Below are 14,545 nucleotides of genomic sequence, written 5' to 3'. Positions count from 1 at the left end.
TTTACATGTAGCTGTCCAGTTTTCCCAGCACCACTTATTGAAGAGGCTGTCTTTTCTCCATTGTATATTCTTGCCTCCTTTGTCAAAAATAAGGTGACCACATGTGTGTGGGTTTATCTCTGGGCTTTCTATCCGATTCCATTGATCTATATTTCTGGTTTTGTGCCATTACCATACTGTCTTGATTACTGTAGCTTTGTAGTATAGTCTGAAGTCCGGGAGCCTGATTCATTTGACATTCTTATCCATAGAATCCTGCCCTGCATTCCGTCTAACTCCTGTAGCAGTTAAAATCTCTATTAGATATTTGGTATTTAGCATTGGGTGACTTCACATTGTAGTTTAGCTTTTTATATGATGAGTCACCATCTCCTGACTGTGTAACTAGTTTGATATTAGGATCTGTTGTGTCTTATTTTAGGGTATGTTCCCCACAGTCACTTGTGTAGAACAGCCTCAGTGGGGATGATGATCATTTCTACTTTATAAGGTTGTTGGAACGGTTACATGTTAATAGTAATTATCGCTAACATTGATTGAGCACTTATCTGTGTGAGGCACTGTTTTTAAGTGCTTTTAAGTGTTTTAAGTGCTTTTTATATGTTAAATAAGATCCATGCAAAGTGTTCATGTGCCATACATATATATTATTCTCACTGTTATTGAATAAAAGTTTGCTTTGTATTAGGACATTAAGCAGCTTTTATTAAAAGGCCTCTTATATCCTGAAGGAGTGGTTACCTGAAACGTAGTTGTTAATCCTAATGCCCCAACATTAGTAATAAATGAGTTTTTTGTGTTTCAAGATGGTCCTGCCAGTACTGTTGGCAGCCATTTTTATCTGTGTGACCCCTTAGTTATAATATGCACGTGAATTCTATTTGTTTGTAACTGTAGCTGTTGTTTATAGTTCTGCTTCACCACTTTACAAAATGCCCTATGACTGTTTAAAATGGTGACCACTGTTGTGAATTTTTGTCATAGTGATATTATTCATATATCTATGTTCTTGGTGCATTTTAGAACCTTTAAAGTGTTATTTTGTCCCCTTTAAGGCTCTAACAATGTAGAGAGGGACAAAACCAGTAAGTGGATAGTATGAAAACCCTCTCTATATCTGCATATTGAAAACATGTATATTGACCTATATATTTGATGCGTGAAAGGTTAGTGATATTTTAAGGCCACGGTTTTTTCTTAAAGGTCAAGATGCCTAGGTGTAAGTGAATATTCACAAGGTTTTGAAAAGGATGGTTTTTTACTAACTGTAAGGTGGGAGGCTATTTTTAGGCCCAAGAAATGGCTTATTTTTAAAAAGAGGTGGGGGAGGAAGATGAGGTTTACTTTATATCATTGTAGGCAGTGGCTGCTGCAGTTGTAGCAAGACATACACATGTTAACCTATTTGCTCAAAATGAGAAATACTGCCAATCTTAGTAGTTCCCTTTCAGTAAATATAAATTGAATCTGAATAGCAAGTAATAATTCTGATTATAGCCTTTTAATTTTGGTATTGACTTTGTTCTTAGAAAAATGGCTTATACTTTTATTAAAAAGTCAAACAGTATAGAAAAACACAAATCATCCCAAATTCCACCATATAAACGTGACCTTTATTATTTACATCTCTATGCATCAAGAGAGTATGTTGCCATGTCAGTCAAAGAAGGAAGAGATTTCAGATGGACAGTTGCTGCAGGGAAGGTAGGAAGAATGCAAACTAAAAGAGGCTGTAGCTTTGTTAACTGGGACATGATCAGTGATTTCTATGATTGGAGTTTCTGAGGAGTTCTGGGAAGAGAAGGTCAGGTTACAAGGGGTCAGGTTGAAACAGAGCCATGAATAGGTAAAGTCAGCAAGGTCACACTCTTAATTTTGCTATGGTTTTAATTTTTTTTAAGATAGTTTGCTGGTATAAGAATGGGGACAGAGGACATGAAGAAAGGATTCCAACTAAAGGACATACAGTACAATGTTGAGACAGTTGAGCCCTTGTAGGCACATTGCCTGGGAAGCCAACTATTTATAAGATACTGTTTATGTGGAAAACACCTAAATAACTCTAGTTTCCAAACAACTGGTCTAGATGTGAACTTTTAGAAAATGAAATCTGCTCATATGTTCGGAGGTTGTCTATATTGAAAAAACTTGGCCGCAATATTTAATTTACTTTACTGAGTCTTCAGAAGTTTATATAGTATTAAAAATTCTTACAGGTTTTAATGCTGACACTGCAGAATGATCCTCCTTCTTTGGAAACTGGTGTTCAAGATAAAGAAATGCTGAAAAAGTATGGAAAATCATTTAGAAAAATGATTTCATTGTGCCTTCAAAAGGATCCAGAAAAAAGGTAAAATATGAGATAAAGCTTACTTTTCTGTTCATCTAATATATAAACCATTGGGGAAGGCTAAGAATCACATACATACATGCCATACATACATACATGCATAGGGAATTCAAAGGAACTAAATACAAACAGGAAAAAAATGCACAGACCATTATACTAGATTGGAAATGAGTGAATTACTTTCTCCCTTCTTTTTAGTATACAATGTACCCTAAATAGTTAAGCTATTTCCTGGTTAATTTCTTATAATTATAAATTTCTATGTTACTAAAATGCCAAGTTAGTAGGAGGGCTTATTTTCAATTTGCATTTAAGAGTTGTAAGTAAAGCAGTATCTTAATGCTCTTTACAATTTTAATAACAAGAGAAAAACATAGCAAATATTATATTTAATGTCAAATAGTCATACTTATTTCCTTACTGGAAAGATATTTTAGTTAAGTGGATCAAAAAGTCAAAGAGCTTATTGTTAACATTAGAAAGATTGGGTGGCATGTAAGTAAAGAAACATGATCATCTAATGTGTGTATCGTTATGAATTAAACAGAAGCATAGAATGTGGAAGATCATTGAATACAATCTTTTATCTTTGAGGTCAACCAAAACTCCTGATTTCTAACCTTGGGCCCTGTTCCCACTCTATCTTATTTTTCTGTTTCACATAGTATATACATAGTCCACTCAGTTTCTTAGCACTAAGAGGTCTTTCATTTTGATTTTTCTAAAGCTCAACAAAAGTAAAAGATTTGAACTGACATCCTTGATCATGTCTTTAGTATATTTAATGGGCTTCAAAATTTACTGTTGGAAATATTGGAAAGGGTAAAAAAAACAGGCAGTAAATGTCAAACCTTTGTTTTTAGAACTTTTTTTCTCTTTCTGAATAAATTGGTATAAAACATAGGTAACGCTTTTGCTTCTGCCAAGTTAGTTGACTAAAATAACAGAATTCTCTTGTTACAAACACCCAGAAATGCTGGTTAAATCTATCAAACTTAAAAAACCAAATACAGAGATGAACTTGCAATAAAGGGATGTCTTCAGATGCCAGAATTAATAAGGAAGCCATAAATCCAAGAACTATCATAAACTGATTCTGTGGCTCCCCTCAGTAGGACACTATTCATTCCAATAACCTACTGGTTTGAATTTTTAACTTCCACGTGGGGACTGGAAATGAGACATTGGGCCTACCCAATGGGGATTTTGAACTGAGATCTCTGCTTAAATCTAGGACATTCAGAAGTCTGCATCCTGAGTAAAAGGAGAGACCAAAAAACAAACAAAAAAAATCTGTCCATCATCACAGAGACACAACAGAAATCTTTCCTGAATAATCCAGCCCTCTGACCTGGACATTCTGCAGGTTTACAGTCTGAATTTATACCCATATTATCCAGGAATCCACAGGATTAGAAAGTAAAACAGTTATTACTAAGCCAGTTATATTTCTGGCAGAAGCAATTGGAAACTGCACTGTTAGGATACTTCCAAAACCCAGGTCCATGAGATTCTTTTTATTATTATTATTATTATTTTTTTTTTTTTTTTTTTTTGGCTGTGTTGGGTCTTTGTTGCTGCGTGCAGGCTTTCTCTAGTTGCGGTGAGCAGGGGCTACTCTTTGTTGCGATACATGGGCTTCTCATTGCGGTGGCTTCTCTTGTTGCGGAGCACAGGCTCTAGATGCACGGGCTTCAGTAGTTGCAGCACGCGGGCTTTGTAGTTGTGACGCGTGGGCTCAGTAGTTTTGTCACACGAGCTTAGTTGCTGCATGGCGTGTGGGATCTTCCCATGCCAGGGATTGAACCTGTGTCCCCTGCATTGGCAGGCAGATTCTGAACCACTGCACTGCCAGGGAAATCCCCCATGAAATTCTTGCACTGAAGAGATCACGATCCAAAATTACAAAACACACAGTGTAACACTATGCTGTGAACGAGAAGCAACATTCGAAGAAATAACAGCTGAGAATTTTCTGAATTGATGAAATACCTTTATTTTCACACTAAGGAAATATCACCCCAGATTCCAAGCGGTATCCCTCTTTTCCCGCTTGTACACATTGTCGTGAAACTACTGGACACAAAGGCAAAGAGAAGCTCTTAAATGCGACCTGAGAGAACAGATTACCTACTGAGGAATAGCAGGCAGATTGACAGCCACTTCCCCCAAAACAACAGTCAAGGCCAGAATATACTGGAACAGTGTTGAGAAAAAATAACTGTTAACCCAGAATTCTCCATCTAGTCAAACTATCATTCATCAGTAAGCATGAAATTAAGTTATTTTTCAGACAAAAATTGAGTTTTCCAGTCATGTTTTAATCACTTAAAGAACTCCTCTAAAGTGTACTTTAGAAAGAAGGAAGTGAACCCAGAAGAAAGGAACGAATCATAAAAAACAGTGTTGTGCAAACTGTTGAACATATTGAAATTGTGACTGAATGAAAAAATAGGAATGGTAATGTCTACTTTCAGTTTGCATAGCACTTCCACACTGACTCTCTCTTTTAATCTTTATAAGAATCCTCTGAGGCCCTGGTTCTCAAGCTTGAGTGCATATTGGTATCAGCTGGGGAGTTCTAAAAACTACTGATACCCAGGTTTGCCCCCACAGATTCTGCTTTAAGTGTTAAGGGGAACAGCCTGGGCATCAGGATTTTTTTTTTTTTTAAATAAGATAAGAGTTTATTTCTTTCTTATGTAACAGTTCACATGTGGTATGACAACTCTATTTCAGGAGGGCAATACAAAACCTAGGCTGCTTCTACCTTGTTGCTCTGACATAGCTAGAATATGACCCTCATGTCTTTCGTCGCAAGGATTTTTTTTTTTAACTCCCAGATATTGTAATGCACAGCAGTGTTTAAGAACCACTGCTTTTAGGGACTTGGCCAGGTAATACTGAACCTTCGAGAAGTGATTTGCTCAGGATTACATGGTAGGTATGTGGCATTAATCAGGTCCAATTTCTTAAGTGTAGTATTTATTGTTTATTCTCAGTCATACTAGTTTGTGAAATGGACAACAATGTCTTTATGCCAATAAAGTAAGAATGTGCACAGTTGAGTTAAAAACTGAGTTTAGGGCTTCCCTGGTGGCTCAGTGGTTAAGAATCCACCTGCCAATGCAGGGGACATGGATTCGAGCCCTGGTCCAGGAAGATCCCACATGCCGCAGAGCAACTGAGCCCGTGTGCCACAACTACTGAGCCTGAGCTCTAGAGCCCACGAGCCGCAACTACTGAGCCCATGTGCCGCATTTACTGAAGCCCACGTACTCTAGAGCCCATGCTCCGCAACAAGAGAAGCCACCACAGTGAAAAGCCCACGCACAGCAACGAAGAGTAGGCCCTGCTTGCCACAGCTAGAGAAAGCCTGCACACAGCAACGAAGACCCAACACAGCCAAAAATAATAAATAAATAAAAATAAATAAATTTTTAAAAAACTGAGTTTAGATTAAATTGGGGGACTATACGTTACTCTTAGAATCTTCAGTTTTTTAAAAGGAAATTGTGAAATTATTTTTTAAAAATATGTAGTTACCTAAGTTGAAGGCTTGCAGGCAACCATGTGGCAAGAAGCACAGGGCTTGATTTGTGAGTTTAAATATATTTTTTTGCCTTGTTAAAGTAGATAAAGCCAACTTCTTGGGAAATAATATTATATAGCAAATATATTGAAAGCCACTAAGAAATCATGCTTTTAAAAGAAACATTTCACTAATGAATTTTTGAAAGAGCCTACAATAATTATTATCAGAACATTTCTATTTGAGTTTTTTAATTCTGTTCAATGTCTTGTACTGAATTTATCCTTTTTGGTTTTTAGTAGGTTAAGGACAGTGGAGTACACTGAGTTTTTATCTTGATGCTCAAGAAATCATATTTGAAAATGAAAACCCACATTCCACTTGAATTTATAAAAACTTTCTTTTCTGGTTTTAGACCAACAGCAGCAGAACTGTTAAGGCACAAATTTTTCCAAAAAGCAAAGGTAGGACATTCTAACTTGATTTCATGTGTTCATATGATCCTCCTCAATTACCTAAATTAGGTTCACTGTTCAGATGTTGCATTAAGATGATTATTTTTGGAAGAATGATGGTAGATCAAATAATTGCTGAGGGCACTATTTATACAATCTTTGGTATATAAGATAAATGTGTTTTTCATATAAATTAGGTGTCAGGTAAAACTTACAACAGGAAAAATGAATATTAAACTTTACCATTATAAACAAAATCTGTGGAAAATTCTGTGAAATATACTGAACTCTCATTTCAGGGTTTACTGCTGAATTAGTAAACATCTCATTTCCCAAAGATGTGGGTTAAGTAGGATGTTACTGTAGTTGGGAAATGTGGGACCATGATCCCAAAGGACATATGTTAAAGCAAACTTTTCATAGATAATGGTTCTTACAGTACAGTAAAGTTTTTTCTCAATTTATAAAGTCATGGTAGTAATATACTAAGGAGCTTCAGAAGCTTTTTTCAAACTTCTTTATAAAACAGTTACTATATCACATTTTAATTGTGGTAAATATTTATGTCAGTTATTTTGTTCAATAAAAACTTCTTGTGAGAAGAAAATACTTATTTTTCCTCTCCAGAATAAAGAATTTCTTCAAGAAAAAATATTGCAGAGAGCACCAACCATTTCTGAAAGAGCTAGAAAGGTAAATGGGGATTTAACTCAGTTTTTCTGGGAAATTACTTAGAATAGATTTACTTTTGCATTTTGAAAGTATATTTAACTAATACTGTGTTAACAGTGTGAGTATTACTCATTTTCTTTCAGTCTTTTCTTTAGCATTCTTTGATATATTCTTTTAGCAATAGTCTACTGTATGCCTTGGTATTACTCCACTATCAACTAGAATGAAAAGGTATGTTACATAATTAATGAATTAATTCTAAATTCTGTTAAATCACTGTTTGCAACTACCAGAGTAAGTTGTAAAGTTGTGAAGTTTCTTCACACCATACAAAAACAATGAAGACACCACTTCACACCCACTAGGATAACTATATCAAAAAAGACAAACAATAACAAGTGTTGCTAAAGATGTAGAGAAATTGGAGCCCTTACATATTACTGATGGGAATGGAAAATGGTGTGGCCACTTTTAAAAAGCAGTCTGGCAGTTTCACAAAAGGCTAAACAAATTTGCCATATGACCCAGCAATTCCACTCCTAGTCATACCCAAGAGCACTGAAAACATGTACACATAAAAATATGTACATGGGTCCAATCGCCAGCAGCCGAGGGCTGGGGGAGAGACACGCCCACGGCTGGGAAGTTGGCAGAGAAGAAAAATCCACCATGGGTACTTCTGGGGATTCTCCATATTGATGGAAGAAAGTGTTCAGAGTACCAAGTGAATCCCCTTGAAGCCACGTGAGGGAGATAGGAGAGGCTAAATATAACCACATTAAAAACCATCAGCAATGTTGGAAACAGCTTCAAGCTTAACATCAACAACTATATCCTAAGCTGCTTCGGCTGACTGAATTTCTATTAAATAACAGTATCCTTTCTCTTGGCTGACTGGAAGAACTACATGTTTTAAGAAGAAAAGAGTTGAAAAAAATTAAATAATTCAGTCTTATGTCCTTCCCCCTGACTAAAGTAGAAGCCACTTCCCCATTATTTCATGATTAATATGAAAAAGTACAGGAACAATGAGAGGAAGTTCATCTGTTTCCAGTAGTAACATTCTGGTTTCTGTTGGAATTCCATTGGCAACAGAAGGAAGCATATACCACATGCCTGCCTTATTACAATACAAAAAGCTGTCAACTTTGAACTCTTTTGAAATGTTAGTAAAGTAGAAAAGATGATTTTGGCTTTCCTTCCATATTATTTGGGTAACCTAGCCTTAAAATAGTGAACAAACATAAGTCCTTTATCCTGAAGGCAGGACCAAACCAAGATATTAGTGGCCTAGGTAAGCTAATAATTTGGCATACCTTCAAATGGATACTTTTCACATATTCACTCAACAGGTGTTTGGGTGAGGAGTTGGGCATGGCAGGCCTTGAGAGAGAGTGGAAAGGGGGCTGGTGGGGCCTTTCAGTTTGCATACTCTATTCAGTATAACAAAGACCATGCAACTGATCAGGCTAGATCTCCTTGGAAGGCAGTTTGGTGACCATCTGTAGATTTTCAAATATGCCCTTACCTACTCCAAGCTGTTTATCGAGACATTAGTAACTGCAGCATTTATAACTGCACTGGTAGCTCCTTGAAAGGTTACTGCTTTGTATTCTTTTCTCTACCTTGTTGCATTCCCAGTGATGCTTTCATACTCCTTATAGATCCAGCCTCCCTTCTATACCATGTACTGAGTGTTTGTTATGTGCCAGGCACCGTGCCAGATACTAGAGATATAAAAGTGATTAAGATACTTTCCCTGCCCTTAAGGACACACCTTGGGTAGGGGAAAGATTTACAAACAAATAATACCATACCACAGTGATGAAGCCTATAGCAGTAAAATGGTTATTACTAGATATTACCGGTAAAATGCTCTGAAATCTTTTCTTAAAATAGAAGGTATTTTGAATTTGCCTCTATCTCTGGAAATCTTATCTTGGGTAAGGACTGGAGTAAAAAGAGAGTAATGTTTAAAAAATATATATGTACATGAATGTTCATAGAAGTATTATTCATATCTAAAAAGTGGAAACAACCTGAATGTCCATCTATTATAAATGGATATATAAAATGTCATGTACCTATACAATGGAATATTATTCAGCAATAATAAGGAATGAAGTACTGATACATGCCATAACATGGGTGTACCTTTAAAACATTATGCTAATTGAAAGACATATTCTGTGATTCCATTTATGTGAAATATCCAGAATAGGCAAATGTATAGAGACAGAAAGTAGATTATTGGTTGCCTAGGACTTGAGCAGATTGTAGGGAAATGGGCAGTGACTGCAAATGGGTATGGGATGTTTTTTGGGGGGTGGAGGGAGTGATGAAAATGATCAAAATTTGATTGTGGAGATGGTTTCACAACTCTGAATATACTAAAAATCATTGGATTATAATACCTTAAATGGGTCAGTTTTATGGTATATGAATTATATCTCTGTAAAGCTGTTACTTTTAAAAAAGAAGCATTTAGAGAATGGCACTACCACCAATGGCTCTTGGAAATTGAAAACATTATAGAAGAAATGAAAAAAATTCTTTACAAAGATTTTAGGGTAAAGTTGAGGAATTTCCCAGAAAACAGAGCCAAAAGGCCAAGAGATAGATAACAAAAGATGAGAACACTAGAAGATTATTTGAGAAGGCTCAATATTTGAGTTAAATGAGTTCCAGAAAAGGAGAACTGAGAAAAACAGAAGAAAAGAAATTATTGAAAAAATAATTCAAGAAAAATTTTGTGAATTTCCAGATTGAAAGAGCCCAAGTACCCAGCACAGTGAATGAAAATAGACCAACAGTAAGGCACATTTACCATGGTAGCTCATAATACTGGAGACGAAAAGAAGATGTGTAGCTTTCCAGAGAAGGGGGACAGGGCATGGACAGGATCAGGGGTCATAATGACCTCAACAGCATCTCTGGAAGCCACATCACAATGCAGCACTATTTCAACGTTATGAAAAAAAAATGTTTTCTATTTCAGATTTTTTTTTAACCAGGCAGACTATAAGTGAAGTGTGGGAATAGAATCAAGTTATGTTCAGAAATGCCTGGCTTTAATAAATGTGCCATGTTGATAGTAGAGGAAGTGCTTGAAGTAAGAACAGGGAAGTCATGTGATCTAGGAAGCATGGTCCTCTGGATGACGGTAGAGTAAGATCTAAAGTACCAGACCTGGTGTCAGTCTGGTGGAACAGATAAGGAGGCTCTGATGAGAGGCTTCCTCAAGAAGATAATACTGATGAATACCTAATATATGTGAATATGGTGAAAGGAGATTTACACAGCAGGGAGAGAATTGGGGGATGAATATGACAAGTAAGAAATAAGCAAATATTAACTCCAGGGGAAATTAAAAAGTTATGCAGGAAAGAAAAGTAATTGTAATATATAATAAGGTTCAACTGTATAGTTTATATAATCATGTTATATAAACACTGAATATTGATTTAAGCAAAATTACAATGTATCTTGAAAAAAGAGTAGGGGATTGATAATAGGGTTAAATTCTCATTTGCACAGCAGGAAGTTCAATAGATAATTCCTAAAACTAGAAAATCAAGGGATAATAATAAGAACAGGTTACTCAGAGAGATAAATATAAATTCCAAAAGAATAAGCTAACATGAATTGAAAGTGGTTGCCTGTGAGGAAGAAGATGAAAGTTAGGGGACTGCTCTTTTTCTTAACAACACTTGCATAGCTGTAGTACTTTTGAAACTATGGAGGTATAATTGTGATTTTAAACATTAAAATTGAAAAAAAAAAAGAGCAGCATCTTCTTTATCTTGGGTTTATTTATTTGAGGGCTTAAACTCCCCCCCCCCCTTTTTTTCAGTGTCTCAAGATACGAAACCATTAATCAGATTTGAGCTGTGACTTCACATAAGAAGGATCTGGATGATGTGCAGGCTCAGAGTACAGGAGTACAGGGAGAGTCAGTGGTTGTGAGTAAAGACAAATAGTGGAGATTATGAACAGAAAGCAAGTGAAGGATGGAGGATGTGAGTTTATGTAGGAAAACTTCTTTATTGGGAAAATTATTATCTGCTTACAGTATTGAAGTAATAGAAGGAGAGAGAATATGGCTGACTTTTCTATATAGTAAGTGTCAAACACTACCATAGTCCACGTCTCTCTTCCTAATGAGCAGGTTCGGAGAGTACCGGGTTCCAGTGGCCGTCTTCATAAGACAGAAGATGGTGGCTGGGAGTGGAGTGATGATGAATTTGATGAAGAAAGTGAGGAAGGGAAAGCAGCAATTTCACAACTCAGGGTAAGTTCTGTTAAACTATATGCTTTAGCTAGAGTTCTATCTTTTTTGTCTGAATCCTCTGAGATAATACTATATTCTGTGGTTCTGTTCAGTTTAACCAGCTAAAATATAAAAAATACAGACAGAATTTTCTTGAACAACTTATTAACAACAGGAGCCCAAGTAATTCTACATGGAAAAGGGGACTGGCATATCTGTTTTACTGTGATAATATTTAGGGTATATAAAAATGACCTAAATCGAGAAATGAAAACTATAGTGTCTGAGATGAAAACACACTGGATTAGATTAATGGCTGATTAAACACTGCAGAGGAAAAGATTAGTGAATTTGAAAGCCTAACAATTGAAACTTTGTCCCTAAAGTCTGTTAACTTTCTACCTGAAGAGTAACAGTGCACCTCTTCTTCAATTGGTATATCCTGGATCATGTGTGTGAGTGTGTTAGTTTTTGCTAGAAGTGGACACCAAGACATGAAGTCAGCAAATACTATTTGAAAAATGGCACTGATAGACTTGCTCAGTGCAGGGTTGCCACAAACCTTCAATTTGTAAAAAATGCAATATCTGCAAAGCATAATAAAGCCTAGTGCAATAAAATGAGGTGGGCCTGTATCTTAAAGAATTTGTTCCAACATTTTCTTGTTTGCATTGTTTCGAGTATTAAATCTGCTTGTATACTTATCTTTTCATTTATAAGTCACATTTCTTTTTACTCTGGCTGCTTTTAAGATTTTTTTCTTTATGAATGGTTTTGAGCAATTTGATATGGTATGCCTAGGTGTATCTTTTTTTTTTTTTTCACGTTTCATGTTTAGGGTTTATTGAGCTTCTTGGATCTTTGGGTTTATAGTTTTTCAATCAAGTTTGGAAAGTTTTCAGCCATTACATTTTCTTTTTTTAAAATATTTATTTATTTGTTTATTTATTTATTTATTTATTTGGCTGCACTGGGTCTTAGTTGTGGCACGTGGGATCTTCATTGCCACATGTGGGATCTAGTTCCCTGACCAGGGATCGAACCTGGGCCCCCTGCATTGGGAGTGTGGAGTCTTAACCACTAGACCACCAGGAAAGTCCCTCAGCTATTACATTTTCAAATGCTTTTTCTGTCCTTCCACCTTGGAGAGTCCAATAACATGTATATTAGGCTCCTTAAAGTCGTCTGACTGCTCACTGGTTGTCTTCTCATTTTTTAAAAATTCTTTTTCCCTCGGTTTCATTTTGCATAGTTTCTAGTGCTGGCCTGTTCATTAGTCTTTCTTCTGCAGTGTTAATCTGCTGCTAATCTCCCATCCAGTCTCCTTTCCATCTCAGACGTAATACGAGAATTTTGATTTGGTGTTTGATTTGGTTGTTAGGTTCTAGAAGTTTGATTTGGTGTTTGTTTTTGCATCTTCAGTGTCTCCACTTCTTGAAGATATGAATATATAATAATTATTTTAATGTCCTTCTCTGCTAATTCTAACATCCAAGTCAGTTTTGGGGCAGTTTTCTCTTCACTGTGGTTTGAAAAGTGTTTTTGGGAGTTGAGTAAATAGAGGTAAGAGATCAAGGCAGATAAAATTTGATAAGGTAGAGTACCAAGGAGGAGAGAGCTACCCAGAGAAAGAAGCTTAGAGCTTCCCTTTTGAGTATTCAGCAACATACTTATCAGTGACTATATGTGAGAAAATTACCCATGTGGAGAAAGTGCCCAGCACTCACACAGCCAGGAACAGCAGTTAGACTGAAGAAACTTATAATTCACAGGGCATTTGGTAGAGTGCTCAGTAATGGGGTATAATATATTGCCCTAGACTGAACACTGCTCCAGACCCAACTAACACCTCATCAAAGCAGGATCCAAAAGGATTAAACTATTTCCAAGTAACTTTACTGTATTCCAAAACAAAGCTCAAGAAGATTTATAGAAATTATCAGCATGCAACAAGGTAAAATTCACAGTTTCTGTCATCTAATCGAAGATTACAAGAGTAAGCATGCATACCTTATGCCCAGATCATGGTTTCTAATGTCATTCCCTACTAAAGAACAAAGGCTCACTGGAGAAATGGCTGATTCCAGGGCTTACACAGGGAAAATGCAAGATAAATCTGGAATATCTTCTTTTGACAGAAAGAAAAGATCTTTTATTTTTAAAAAGTCATAATAATATGAGCCAGGTTGAAGGAGCTCCCACTGGCCAAATTAGGGAGAATTTAACCTTCAAAATCAGTAAGTGTAGTAATAAATTATAAATCATTTAAAAAATAGGAATCTATAGGCCCATACTAATAATAAATATATAAATACATGGGGGGGGATGGGTTTTCATTACGGTAAACTGCCAGTGCTGACTGGTAAATGTAGGAGTGGATGGGGAAGTTCATCATTTTACAGCCATCATAAAACAATCATAAATGTTAGATCAGACAAGGATCATCAATAGGTGCTAAATATGTGGGAAAATTTTGATGAACAGGATATTTACATGGTCTTAAAGTTTCTCTCCATAGATGGCCTATTAAGTTGCAAGAAAAAAATACTGCATACCTGAGAAATTAGAAAATGCCTTGACTCGATAATTAAAATTAATATCACTAATGAGGGGTAGAGGAACATGTGATTCCCTAAGATATGATACTATAAGAAGGATACATCACTCTGTAGAATTCATTTAAGTCTGAATCATGAGGAAACATCAGACAAACCACAAATTAGGAGCATTCTATTCAAATAGAGTGTGTAGTAGGCAGGGGGGCATAATTATGTCTAGGAGGTCATTGGAAAAGTTGGATTATGGAGAGTAAATTAAAGTATTATTTTTAAATTTACTGAAGTTGATTGCTTTAGTAGTGTGAAGTTATGTAAGAGAATATCCCTATTCCTAAGTACACAGTGGGGACTTCCCTGGTGGTCCAGTGGTTAAGACTGCACTCCCAGTGCAGGGGGCCCAGGTTCAACCCTGGTCAGGGAACTAGATCCCGCATGCCACAACTAAAGATCCCGCGTGCCTCAACTAAAGGATCCCGCACACTGCAACAAAGATCCCGCACGCGGCAACGAAGATCCCGAGTGCCGCAACTGAGACCTGGCACAGCCAAATAAATAAATATTTTAAAAAAAAGAAGAAGAAGAAGAAATACACAGTGACTATTCAGTTGTAAAGAGCTATGACTATATGCAACTTATTCTCAAATGGTACAGGATTGATTAAATATATATATTTAAAAAGAGAGAAAGTGAACACTAAGTAATAAAGCA

The 14,545-nt window shown here is 36.2% G+C and overlaps 1 protein-coding gene across 1 annotated transcript in view; it reads left to right on the top strand.

Annotated features, from left to right (window-relative positions):
• OXSR1 (oxidative stress responsive kinase 1) overlaps positions 1 to 14,545 on the top strand; it is a 109,879-nt gene that overhangs the window by 79,827 nt on the left and 15,507 nt on the right. The window contains exons 8-11 of the mRNA XM_024132256.3: positions 2,217 to 2,350; positions 6,298 to 6,346; positions 6,965 to 7,030; positions 11,178 to 11,300. Coding sequence (XP_023988024.1) covers positions 2,217 to 2,350; positions 6,298 to 6,346; positions 6,965 to 7,030; positions 11,178 to 11,300 — 372 coding nt within the window. The remainder of the gene's footprint in view (positions 1 to 2,216; positions 2,351 to 6,297; positions 6,347 to 6,964; positions 7,031 to 11,177; positions 11,301 to 14,545) is intronic.

The sequence above is a fragment of the Physeter macrocephalus genome, chromosome 18 (genome assembly GCF_002837175.3).
Source record: "Physeter macrocephalus isolate SW-GA chromosome 18, ASM283717v5, whole genome shotgun sequence".
Lineage (NCBI taxonomy): Eukaryota > Metazoa > Chordata > Mammalia > Artiodactyla > Physeteridae > Physeter > Physeter macrocephalus.
The sequence above is the reverse complement of the archived record's forward strand: the minus strand, read 5'-3'. Positions and strand labels throughout refer to the sequence as shown.